The 13,669-nt window shown below is 29.3% G+C and overlaps 1 protein-coding gene across 1 annotated transcript; it reads right to left on the reverse strand.

The window, feature by feature from the left end:
* Positions 1-7,942: 7,942 nt before the first annotated feature.
* Positions 7,943-13,554, reverse strand: LOC105852580 (uncharacterized). Its single transcript, XM_073363674.1, has 4 exons — positions 12,221-13,554; positions 8,825-12,121; positions 8,380-8,454; positions 7,943-8,160 (listed from the first exon to the last, which is right to left on the reverse strand). Exon 1 carries the CDS (start codon positions 13,552-13,554, stop codon positions 13,156-13,158), a length of 399 nt encoding a protein of 132 aa, XP_073219775.1. The 3' UTR covers positions 7,943-8,160; positions 8,380-8,454; positions 8,825-12,121; positions 12,221-13,155.
* Between the last annotated feature and the right edge of the window lie 115 nt (positions 13,555-13,669).

Here is a 13,669-nt window from a genome sequence, read left to right on the forward strand (position 1 = left end):
CAATATTACACTGCATATTTTTTGCTGTAAAATTGTACTATACTATATATATACATTAAAAGCCTTATACCAACTCAAAAATGGTTACTTTATATCATCTTTTCTGTCCCCACTAATAATCCAAAAATGGGTCTTTGATTATGAAGGAAAAAAAAAGATCTTTCAACAGTGATGATTTCAGAATAAATGAAAGAAAAAAACTTTCTCTCTGACTATGATGATTTGATTCCAAAATACTTACATTTTTTTTATTTTTTTTTTGATAGAAAACCTGAAACAGTGGCTTTGTGAAAAGTGGCTTTTTGAAAAATAGGGTAAGTTGAGAAATATAAAAGGAGCAGTCAATGGGATTTGGCACAACTGAAAGCATTAAATTCTATTATGAGGTTCACTTGTAGTACTCTTTTGGGATACTCCAAATTTGGTTTTGTTGCCTCAGAATCATTAATACTACCATGTGATTTTGCCATATTGTTTGCTGATATATCTTAATTTAGGATTTTTATATTTTATTATTATTATTCAGTTGTGATTCAAATTTTGAATCATTGTCTCATTTTCTGTGTTTTTTCTTCTCTGTTTTGTATTTCAGATCATAAACAAATATTTGCTTTTAGATAAATTAAGTAACTGCAAATATTATTCTATCATGTCGATTGAAGTCTATTTAAATATTTGATTATTTTTTATTAGTATTGATCGAAGATCAAATAAATGGTTAAGGAATCAAATATCAACTACTTGTGTTACATTGTATTATGAAAAAATAACTTTGTTTTAAGTCAATAATAATATATTAGGAGGTTTGATTACTTTGGTTGATGATTTTAAAAATAAATATTAGTTTTTAAACTATTGGCAGATTAATTTTTTTGATAGAATTATGTTGTGTATAATATCAATAAATTATTTAAAAGTATATCACTTTTTTATATTTAATCATTTTTTAAATAATTTAAATGTTAGATTAATTTTGACTTATGCGTGGGCATGGTCGCTTATTCTCAAGATTTAGTTATAGTTTATTTAACTACTTTTTCTAAAAAAGTGTTTTCATGGTGAAGCTAGCCGAATATATGTGAGGGGCCTAATATATAAATAAAAAATAGTATATATTTTTAAAAATTTAATCAGTGAATTAAAAAATTCATAAGTTTTTACTTTTTTAAAATTAAAATTATAATAGAGAAAACGAAACTCAACAGTGACTATTTTGAAAAATAGAATTTAGCAAAACTTTGTGAGTCAAAATTTTTAATTGTTGAATCTATAATAATTATTAATATTTTTTTAATGCAAACGATTTATAAATAAGTCATCATCAATGTTTTTTTTTTATAATTTATCATCAATTTTATTTATTAGTCGTTTCTTGACATTTATTATTGTTAAAAATATTTTATTTAAAATTGTATATAGATTAAAAGTGTCAACTAAATATATACCGTTGAAATAGCTAACATAAAACTTTTTGACTTTTTTATTACTCTTAATATTTTACTAATAAATTCATTTGAGATAACTAAATATATAATATTGAAATAGTTAAATATAAAACTATATTTACTTGTTTCAAATAAACTAATAACTATAAGTATAAAAATTGAAAGATTAAATGTAATTAGTCTTTATAAAATTTTAACATTTCAATTTTAGTATCTGTAAAATAAAAATACAATTTTTCGATCTTTACAAAATTATCATGCATATTTTTAAGTACATATTTTTGTTCCCCAAAAACAGATCAAAATTCAATTTATAAATACATATTTTTGTTACTTATATCTTAAATTTAAAAAATTCATATTTAATTCATCTTAAGTTAAATAAATCTAAATTTTTATCGATTGACTATTTATCCTATTTTAAGCATACTTGTAAAAAATAATTCAAAAAATTTAAAATTAAAAAATAATAAACACGTTTCATTTTATTATAGACTCAAACCGATTATTTTGTATTTTCATAAAAACAAAAAATTATATATTTTCTTTATACGAATTAAAATTTTGAAATTTTATAAGAAAAACTAAGAAGACGTTTAACCGAAAAATGGATTACGAAAAGGGTATTGGTTACTTTCATAGATAGCATTGATATGGAAAAGCAAGTAGCTAAGCTAATCTTAAATAGAATTAAAAGACAAAATAAAAAGCTGGCGTAAGATGTTATGACCCATTAAATACGTTTTATTATAACATGACAAAAGATGACTCTTACAAAGAAACATTTTCGCCGAAGATTTTGGCACACAATCGGAATCATAATTATAATAAATGTGATTTAATTTGAGGTTCGATTCGATGTAACAAATGACAGAAGAAGAGGAACTCAGTTCATAAGATTTTTAAGTTTGGGCCTACGTGCTATAAGCCCACTTTGAAGCCCAATAACATAAATATTATGTAGTTGTTACTCTTCAACTTTTTATTTTCATATATCTGTATTTGTTTTTACTATAAAAATAATGTTCATTCAAATACTAAAAAAATACATTATAAGTTGAAATATTTTTCATTCATAGATAAATATTAATGATTAAGAAATTTAAAAATAGATTAACAATATACATGAATATTCAGAAGACAATTGTCAAATAATAAAAATAGTTTTAATTTTAACCATCAAATTATGTTTATATAATTAATTGTTAAAAATAATACAATATATATAATCATTAATTCATCTATAAATATTAGTTTGTAAGTAAATGTCAGTTTTAATGTTGTGGGTGGAGGTATTACAAGCAATCAATTTATTTAGCAGTATATTTTGTAACTCTCTCACCTTATCTATCAAACTACATTATATTCTTGATTTTGATAGAGAAACAAATTAGCAAGAAAAATTGCTGATTTTTATCCTGGCAATAAAAGAGATAAATGATATGTATCAACACACAACACTCACAGTTCAAGCACCCTATTTTTATAAATTCTTTTTTTTTTTTTATTTATAGTAAATCTCTCATAAGAAATAGCACTACTTCAATAAACAATTTATCTTTTCTTCTTATTGAAAAGGTTTGGTCATTAGACATTGAGGTCGGTCAAAGAAATATGGCTGGTTGGTATTGGAAATATTATGATCCATGCCACGTTTACAGGTAGGGTATTGAAAGGAAAAAAAATCGTTTGTTTATTAAAAAAGAAAATAATATTTCTTCAATCAAATTGTTATAATATATTATATGTAAACATAAATTTAATATTGATGAAAATGAAAAGAATGAATCTTCGAACAAATTCACATCATATTAATAAGTTCACATTATTGTAGTTAATAACATAAAACATAAATTTGTTTACAAATAATGTGATACAATCAAAGCGACTGAAATACGTATGTTTATGAATTTGCAACATAGACGACTTAGTCATTAGTTGATGATCGAAGTTGATATCTCAATTTAAATCAAGCAAACATCGATCGAGAGGAGGAATCAAATAACGTCACGCTAATACGACAAAATCACAACAACAAAAAACACAAAAACAAATTTTGATTTATGTGTGAAACATACTTATTTAAATTAATAATAAAGAAAAAGATATACATACATGGGTGACTTCATGTAAAAAATAACCCAAAAACATCTATTTTCTAGTAGTGGATGAAGAAAAAGAGAAAATTTGAAAAGAATGTGAAGTTGATCTCTCTTACAAAGTTACCAAAATATATTTTTTTTTAAATTAAAAATATCGAATATGGACCTCGGTCATACACAAGTGTGTCTGAAAAATAAATAATAGACTCCTTTGTTATATAATTTTTTAATTACTTTTAAAATTAACTTTAACTATAATTTATTGAAAAATAGTTTAAATTGTTTGGAATTATTTACTGCATATTAAAAAAATTGACATTCAATAATTTTAATATACATTATTAAAAAAATTAACATGATAAAAATCACATTAAAAAATTTATATCTCAAAAATAATTTTTACAAGAATTTTCTCAAAAATAATTTAAACTAGTTTGTTATATTCAACTTAATTTTATTGATTTATTTAATAAAAAATAGTTATAACAAAAAACAGAAAATTTTAAAAATTATTTTTTATAAAAACTAAGAGACAAATATAAGAATCTAAATTCTAGACCACCAACAAATTATATATTTACTATACATTTCTAACTAAAAAAACAAAATTTTCGGAAATAAATGCGAAAACTTTTAGTAGTGAAAGAGAAAATTAATACTTAGTAGAAAAAAAATCACCCCTACCACATAATTATACTTTTATTCTATAATTGATTTGTACTTTCACTTTTTGTTTCATATAAATAATATAAAATATTTTTCATTCATTTCATCACAATCATTTTAAGAATGCACAATGAGTGACAACATTTTTAAATTTTACAAAAACATAGCTTATGATTTCTAGAACACATTTTCGTTTTGAAAAACAGGTGTCAGATTTACTTTAACGCTTGTAGAAAATTTGCAACCAAATTTTTTGAAATGGATGTGTGTTCAGAAAAACATGAACCACCGAGGTTTTTGGAAATATTTCTTTCTAAATAATTTAATTTTTTAGTTGATAAATGGTGGAGAGAAGAAAACGATGAAATTTTACATGTGTAACATGAAGCTTCTACGTTATTTTCTAATGGAGAATCATCTACTCCTATTGATCGAACTCCATGAAACAAATGAATATTTTGAGTAGCTGGATGAGGTTGTACAATAAGAGAAATTAGTGTAGCTACGTTATTTTCCAACCTCTTTTTTCTCTTCCTCGCCCTTTTGTTTACACTTTTCCTTTTTGTTAATAATAACGATTATAATTTTAACAACTTAAGGTTTTCATTCTTTTAAAAATTACTTTTTACCATTTTTTTGTTGTCAATTCTTTCAAATTGATTCAGGTTGGGCTCTCGAGCCATTTGTTTTCCTTTACATTTTATTTATTTATTTTGTGATACAACTATAATTTTTAATTTTGGGTTTCATCTTTTTACTATATTTATAATACAACTATATTTATTTATTTTGTGATACATCTTTTTACTATCGAGTTGTTAAGGCACAACTTGTACTCGATAGTCCTAAAGCTCACATATTATTCAAATCAAATAAAATAATTTTCTTTTGTGAAAACAAATTTTTTATCAATAAAAAAAATCTTTAAAAACTATTAACACATCCACATTTTCTACCAAATAGCTATTAATTTTGATTTCTCTATTGCACCGGGAGATACGTAGGAACAAGATCACACTCTTATCAAGCATAATAATAAAAAGTTTATTTTTCCCTCTATATTTTAAATACACTTTTTATCTTTAATTTTTTTCATAAAAAAGATTATATTCACACTTTAAAATGGATAAATAAATTTATATAAGTTAACATTAACTTTGCACAATTAATTATAGGTAGCCATATTTTACTGATATCGTAGAGTGTTAATATCTTCGCTACGCATAATCGACTAACAAACTCAAAATTTGGTTTCAAATACCATTTTTCTATTTTTTTAAGAGTTTCCCAATGTTTTCTTTATTTTAAAATAAATTTTGCTGATGACTTCATTAAATTCAAGAAATACTCGAAATTTAGGTCGTGACACCCCATATTTTCATGTTCAACAACAACAACAACATCAAATTCATTAAATAAATAATTCAAGAGATTTGTACCATGCACCCCCCAATTTGTACCTCACACCCCATCCTATTGAAAATATCATTTTGTCTCCGTTGTTATATATAAAAATCTCTAAAACTTTCGAACATTTGAAACTTTCGAACATCTCCAAAACATTTGTATCTCACACCCCCAAACTTTCGAATATTTGAAACATTCGAAACAAAAAAGTAATACCCCATTCGAAAATTTAAAACTTTCGAAACAATATTTTTCCAAATGTCAGAAAGTTTCTATGAACATGAAACTTTCGAAGTGTATTTTTTCCCAAATTTTTGAAACTTTCAAAAGTTTTCATCAACATGAAACTTTCAAAATGCATAAGCCTTCTAAACTTTCTAACAGTCTAAAACTTTCGAAATGTTAATTTCAGAAACATGAAGTATTCGAATGTTTCAAATGTTTCGAAACTTTGGAATTCATGGAAAGTTTCGAAAGTTTGAGAACAATACAAAAGTTCCGAAATGAATTTTTTTTATAGTTTTTTTTTCTTAATTTTTCTTATTATTGATATATTGCAGTGTCTAGAATTAGAGGTGCATTTGTCCAAATTAATCGCAACGTGAGAGGTGATAGTGGTGATGGAGTAGAGAGAATTCCACCAACAACATTAAACAGACGACAGAATGAAGCAAATCTTTCAATTAGGCAGAGTCGTCGTTGACAGATGTCGCTGAGCCTACTGAGCCAACACAGATGGAGGAGGATGTCCCTGAGCCTGCACAGGTGGAGCAGGTTGAGGAACAGTATGACGAGCCTGCACATGATGATGTTGAGCCTAAGCAGGATCAACAACCCAGATTCCCCAGAGGACCGGTGGTGACATATGTGTTGACACAGTATGAATACCACGTGGCTCAGAGACTATGGGAATGAGAAATATATTTTAATTAATTGTTTATTTAAATAAGAATAAGTATTTATTGTTATGTTTTGTAACTACTCATAGGATCGTGGGCTGTTAAAGATTACTACTCATGGGTTGAAGCTGTAGAAGTTTGCTGAAGTTCTGGTGCCAAATCCTGTACAACATTGGATTCGATAATTTGAGCTGTTACACATGTCTTCAGCTTATCTCACTATTATTGATGTTGGTCTAATATCTACATTTGTTGAAAGGTGACATGGAGAGACCACCTCATTTCATTTGTCATTTGGAGAAATTATCATCACATTGGACGACGTCGCGACTATTCTTCACATCTCACCCATGGTAATTTTTTTGATGCACCTGTGAATATTAACACTAATAATATTGCAAGAGCTGCACATGAGTACTTAGGTGCAACATGGGAGGAAACACTAGCTGAGATTAATTATAATAAATGTTTCCAATATAGACTGTAATGGTTGTGTGATTTATATAGTTGTCTCATGTAAACTAACTAGTTTGAGTGTGCGGTTAGAACGTGCATGTTGCATTAAGTTAGCAGCACTATTCATGGGGTACAGCGACATTGATTTTCCTTTATGACAATTTAAGAGATGGAGATGTTAACGACACTCAACAGTTAGGAGGTTACATTACACTCTTACATTTATATGATTTATATTAAATTGTGTTATTTATTTATTTATTAAGTTGTGTTATATATGGTGTTATTTATGGTACAGAGTTGAATTTACGAGCACTTAACTAGCATCTGTAAGCGGGATGATAGAGGAGCGATTCCTGCACATCTTCCAAAAGCATATAGGTGGACTGCAAAACATGTTGTTGAAGGCGGATTGATGACATATTGTTAGAGACTTGATGCTTTGTTGCTCGAGGATGTAGTGTTTACTAGGGGTGGACATGGGTCGGATACGGTCGGATTCGGGTCAAAAAACCAAAACCCGATTGAATCCTCGGGTGGTATCAATGGGCCCAATCCCGTCCGTTTTTTATTTCGGGCCAGTCGGGTTCGGGCCACTGGGTGACGGTTGTGAACGGGTGCGTCAAAACGGGTTGGACTTCTGGACTTTGTTGGACCTTTTTTTTCATTTGAAAAAAAATAAAATAATTTGACCTAACCATAAAAAATAATTTAACCCAATATAGTTTGTTATATTTAAGACAACTCTGGCCTATTAAAATAAATGGTCCAACCTGCCAATCAGACTCATATTTGTTTTATAACTTCAATTTTTGTTTTATAACTTCAATTTTTGTTTTATAAATTCAATTTTTTTATATCACAATTTTTTATTACAATATTAATCAAAATATAATCCAATCAAAGATTTATTGTATTATTGTTCTCAAGACATTGCATTTACATTGGCCACAAAATCCAAGCCAAATATTAAATCACAAATTCACATTCACATGATCAATACAAATTACATTCACACAACCAATACAAATTAAAATTCTCAAGTATAAATTAAATTCACACAACCAATACAAATACTCTCAAGTATAAATTACATAAATTACATCTTAATCAACCTTATTAAAATGACAGTAATCAAAGGAATATTGCTGCACCATGAGGATTTCCTAGTGATTTCAGCAGTTTCTGCACAGATAATGCAAATTAAAGAAACAAAATAACAGTGGAATTGAAATATTTCAAAAGCTTTCTCAGTATATTTTGTATTCTCCTTTGTGTGTGATGTAATGAAATCTTAGCAGAAAATGGTGGAAAGTTAAGAGAAGGAACATTCATAACATCTATGTTTCAATGAAATCTTTTGTAAGGAAATCTATAAGGAGTTGTAAGAAAACACAAAAGTACCTTTCAAACTCCCACATGCAAAATCAATTTACTTTCTATTTTAAACTCTATATGACATTGTCTTAGCTCTTTCAACTGCACAACAATATCACCGGTTAGAGTAACTTGCTGCAAAATATTAATACACAAAACAATCTATAAACCCTACATTTTCAAACAGAAAATAAAATGTCAACATACAGTTATTTAGAAGATAACTTTCTTGTTTGGCTTCAGTATGCACTTTCTGAGATACTGTGATATATGCATACCATACAAACACACAATATCATATACACATAACCATACAAACATAAGAATTAGAAATTATTCATTGTGTGTGATGTAATGAAATCTTAGCAGAAAATGGTGGAAAGTTAAGAGAAGGAACATTCATAACGTCTATGTTTCAATGAAATCTTTTGTAAGGAAATCTATAAGGAGTTGTAAGAAAACACAAAAGTACCTTTCAAACTCCCACATGCAAAATCAATTTACTTTCTATTTTAAACTCTATATGACATTGTCTTAGCTCTTTCAACTGCACAACAATATCACCGGTTAGAGTAACTTGCTGCAAAATATTAATACACAAAACAATCTATAAACCCTACATTTTCAAACAGAAAATAAAATGTCAACATACAGTTATTTAGAAGATAACTTTCTTGTTTGGCATCAGTATGCACTTTCTGAGATACTGTGATATATGCATACCATACAAACACACAATATCATGTACACATAACCATACAAACATAAGAATTAGAAATTATTCATTGTGTGTGATGTAATGAAATCTTAGCAGAAAATGGTGGAAAGTTAAGAGAAGGAACATTCATAACATCTATGTTTCAATGAAATCTTTTGTAAGGAAATCTATAAGGAGTTGTAAGAAAACACAAAAGTACCTTTCAAACTCCCACATGCAAAATCAATTTACTTTCTATTTTAAACTCTATATGACATTGTCTTAGCTCTTTCAACTGCACAACAATATCACCGGTTAGAGTAACTTGCTGCAAAATATTAATACACAAAACAATCTATAAACCCTACATTTTCAAACAGAAAATAAAATGTCAACATACAGTTATTTAGAAGATAACTTTCTTGTTTGGCATCAGTATGCACTTTCTGAGATACTGTGATATATGCATACCATACAAACACACAATATCATGTACACATAACCATACAAACATAAGAATTAGAAATTATTCATTGTGTGTGATGTAATGAAATCTTAGCAGAAAATGGTGGAAAGTTAAGAGAAGGAACATTCATAACATCTATGTTTCAATGAAATCTTTTGTAAGGAAATCTATAAGGAGTTGTAAGAAAACACAAAAGTACCTTTCAAACTCCCACATGCAAAATCAATTTACTTTCTATTTTAAACTCTATATGACATTGTCTTAGCTCTTTCAACTGCACAACAATATCACCGGTTAGAGTAACTTGCTGCAAAATATTAATACACAAAACAATCTATAAACCCTACATTTTCAAACAGAAAATAAAATGTCAACATACAGTTATTTAGAAGATAACTTTCTTGTTTGGCATCAGTATGCACTTTCTGAGATACTGTGATATATGCATACCATACAAACACACAATATCATGTACACATAACCATACAAACATAAGAATTAGAAATTATTCATTGTGTGTGATGTAATGAAATCTTAGCAGAAAATGGTGGAAAGTTAAGAGAAGGAACATTCATAACATCTATGTTTCAATGAAATCTTTTGTAAGGAAATCTATAAGGAGTTGTAAGAAAACACAAAAGTACCTTTCAAACTCCCACATGCAAAATCAATTTACTTTCTATTTTAAACTCTATATGACATTGTCTTAGCTCTTTCAACTGCACAACAATATCACCGGTTAGAGTAACTTGCTGCAAAATATTAATACACAAAACAATCTATAAACCCTACATTTTCAAACAGAAAATAAAATGTCAACATACAGTTATTTAGAAGATAACTTTCTTGTTTGGCATCAGTATGCACTTTCTGAGATACTGTGATATATGCATACCATACAAACACACAATATCATGTACACATAACCATACAAACATAAGAATTAGAAATTATTCATTGTGTGTGATGTAATGAAATCTTAGCAGAAAATGGTGGAAAGTTAAGAGAAGGAACATTCATAACATCTATGTTTCAATGAAATCTTTTGTAAGGAAATCTATAAGGAGTTGTAAGAAAACACAAAAGTACCTTTCAAACTCCCACATGCAAAATCAATTTACTTTCTATTTTAAACTCTATATGACATTGTCTTAGCTCTTTCAACTGCACAACAATATCACCGGTTAGAGTAACTTGCTGCAAAATATTAATACACAAAACAATCTATAAACCCTACATTTTCAAACAGAAAATAAAATGTCAACATACAGTTATTTAGAAGATAACTTTCTTGTTTGGCATCAGTATGCACTTTCTGAGATACTGTGATATATGCATACCATACAAACACACAATATCATGTACACATAACCATACAAACATAAGAATTAGAAATTATTCATTGTGTGTGATGTAATGAAATCTTAGCAGAAAATGGTGGAAAGTTAAGAGAAGGAACATTCATAACATCTATGTTTCAATGAAATCTTTTGTAAGGAAATCTATAAGGAGTTGTAAGAAAACACAAAAGTACCTTTCAAACTCCCACATGCAAAATCAATTTACTTTCTATTTTAAACTCTATATGACATTGTCTTAGCTCTTTCAACTGCACAACAATATCACCGGTTAGAGTAACTTGCTGCAAAATATTAATACACAAAACAATCTATAAACCCTACATTTTCAAACAGAAAATAAAATGTCAACATACAGTTATTTAGAAGATAACTTTCTTGTTTGGCATCAGTATGCACTTTCTGAGATACTGTGATATATGCATACCATACAAACACACAATATCATGTACACATAACCATACAAACATAAGAATTAGAAATTATTCATTGTGTGTGATGTAATGAAATCTTAGCAGAAAATGGTGGAAAGTTAAGAGAAGGAACATTCATAACATCTATGTTTCAATGAAATCTTTTGTAAGGAAATCTATAAGGAGTTGTAAGAAAACACAAAAGTACCTTTCAAACTCCCACATGCAAAATCAATTTACTTTCTATTTTAAACTCTATATGACATTGTCTTAGCTCTTTCAACTGCACAACAATATCACCGGTTAGAGTAACTTGCTGCAAAATATTAATACACAAAACAATCTATAAACCCTACATTTTCAAACAGAAAATAAAATGTCAACATACAGTTATTTAGAAGATAACTTTCTTGTTTGGCATCAGTATGCACTTTCTGAGATACTGTGATATATGCATACCATACAAACACACAATATCATGTACACATAACCATACAAACATAAGAATTAGAAATTATTCATTGGTTCATAAACAACAAACTCAAGTTTTAAAAAATATTAAAAAGAATCATAGAACTTACTTTTCTTTGATTCTAGTAGTTTTTCTCTGCTACAACAGAAAGCCTCACACAAAATAAAAGTTATAGTTAAAAATTAATAGTTAAGTATTTAAAAAAATTTGAAACTAAAAGAGGCATAAGCTATTGAAAGTAAACACTTTGACCAAAAACTTAAAAAAAAAAAACGTGCAGAATACAATCAACAAAATACTCATAGAACTCTAACCTTACATTATAAGCTTCTTGCTCTGAGCCAACAAACAAAAAAGATGCTCCTGATCATAGAAAGTTTAATAAGATGAGAATGCTAGTTATAAAAAATAAACCCTAATTGTAAAAAATAATAAGGAAATCATAAAACTTTCTACGAGTACCTTTCTATGTGCAGTTGTGAGCTTTGTCCAACACTTTTTTGCCCCTTTTCCATTTGTGGTTGAAGATGTGAGATCGAAAAGAGTATAATATAATGAAGTGAATAAAAGAGAGGTCAAGAGCTTCTAAGATGTGTTACTGGGTTCTCGAAGGAAGGTTTCGAAGGAAAAGAAAATGATAGTTGAAAACGAGAGAAAAGATGCAGAGCAAGGGTTTTCTGGGCGGCTAGGGTTTGTTGGGCGGCTAGAGTTTGATAGAAGTAGTGATTTTATATGAAAAGTTGAAATGGACTGGGCCAAAATATGGAGAGGAAGGTTGGGCCTCAATCTCATATATATTGGACGGTCGGTTACGGTTGCCGATGGATCCAATTTCTTCACCCGAACCCGACCATTGTAAACCGTGTATATGCATTGAAGTTCACCTGCGGAATCCGACAACCCGATCCAAACCACCCATTTGCTTATGGGCCGTATGGGTCGGCCGGTTACGGGCGGGTGTGGCAAATTTGTCTACCTCTAGTGTAACACCCCAATTTTTAACAGCGTGAGTGCATTTTTTTTTCAAAAAACATCTAATGTAAATCCAAAGCGTAACACAAACGATAATTGTCATAATTAATTACATCATAATTATAACAAACTGAAATAGTTGTGAGGCGATAAACTAAAATATCCAAATATAAAATATGCAGGGGCTATGAGACCTATCAGGCATCGCTCATACCCCTGGGGTATTCTCGTCAGACACATGTACAAGTACTGCTCCAAGAAATACTAATCCCCATGGTCACGTCAAAAAAATGGAACATGGACCCACCAAGACAGAAATCATCTTGACCATATAAGTATAGTTACAGTCATCCAAAATGAACTAAGAACAACCACCAAAAGAAAGATATCAAGTCCCTATACAACAAAACTAATCTGATCATACTCTAGCAACTACAATAACATGGGGGACCTCCACATGCTCCACAAGTTCCTTCTGACGCAGCATCCATCTTCGAGGTAACCTCATCCTCATCCTCATCAACATACATAGATGGATCGCTCTCCTCATAAGTAAGATCCACCCACGAGATAGGGGGCTTCGGCGGCGCCGGGACCTCAAAACAGTCTGCTACTTTAGTGACAGTCGGTAAAGGATCATTCACTGGAAGAGGAAGCTCTGACTCGGCCCGCCTAGATGGCCCTACAATCTCGCGCTCCATGGGCATCGGGCCCTTATCCTTTCTGCCAGTCCCTGGTCTAACCACTGTATCCTCAGCTCCCACAACGGCCTCTGCCTCCACTCTAACTGAGGAATCATTCGCATCTTCCCAAGCTCCACTCATCCCAAGCACTAATCCATAAGGTATCGGATAATCAATCTTCTCGCGAGTGAGTTCCACAAAAAATACTGCCCCAGCTTTCCTACTAGTCCTCACTACCCTCCCCGTATAAGTGGCC

This window comes from Cicer arietinum, chromosome 7 (genome assembly GCF_000331145.2).
Source record: "Cicer arietinum cultivar CDC Frontier isolate Library 1 chromosome 7, Cicar.CDCFrontier_v2.0, whole genome shotgun sequence".
Classification (NCBI taxonomy): domain Eukaryota; kingdom Viridiplantae; phylum Streptophyta; class Magnoliopsida; order Fabales; family Fabaceae; genus Cicer; species Cicer arietinum.

Coding starts and splice junctions, on each gene's coding strand:
- LOC105852580 (XM_073363674.1), bottom strand. CDS start 13,554: ATGAGTGGAGCTTGGGAAGATGCGAATGATTCCTCAGTTAGAGTGGAG.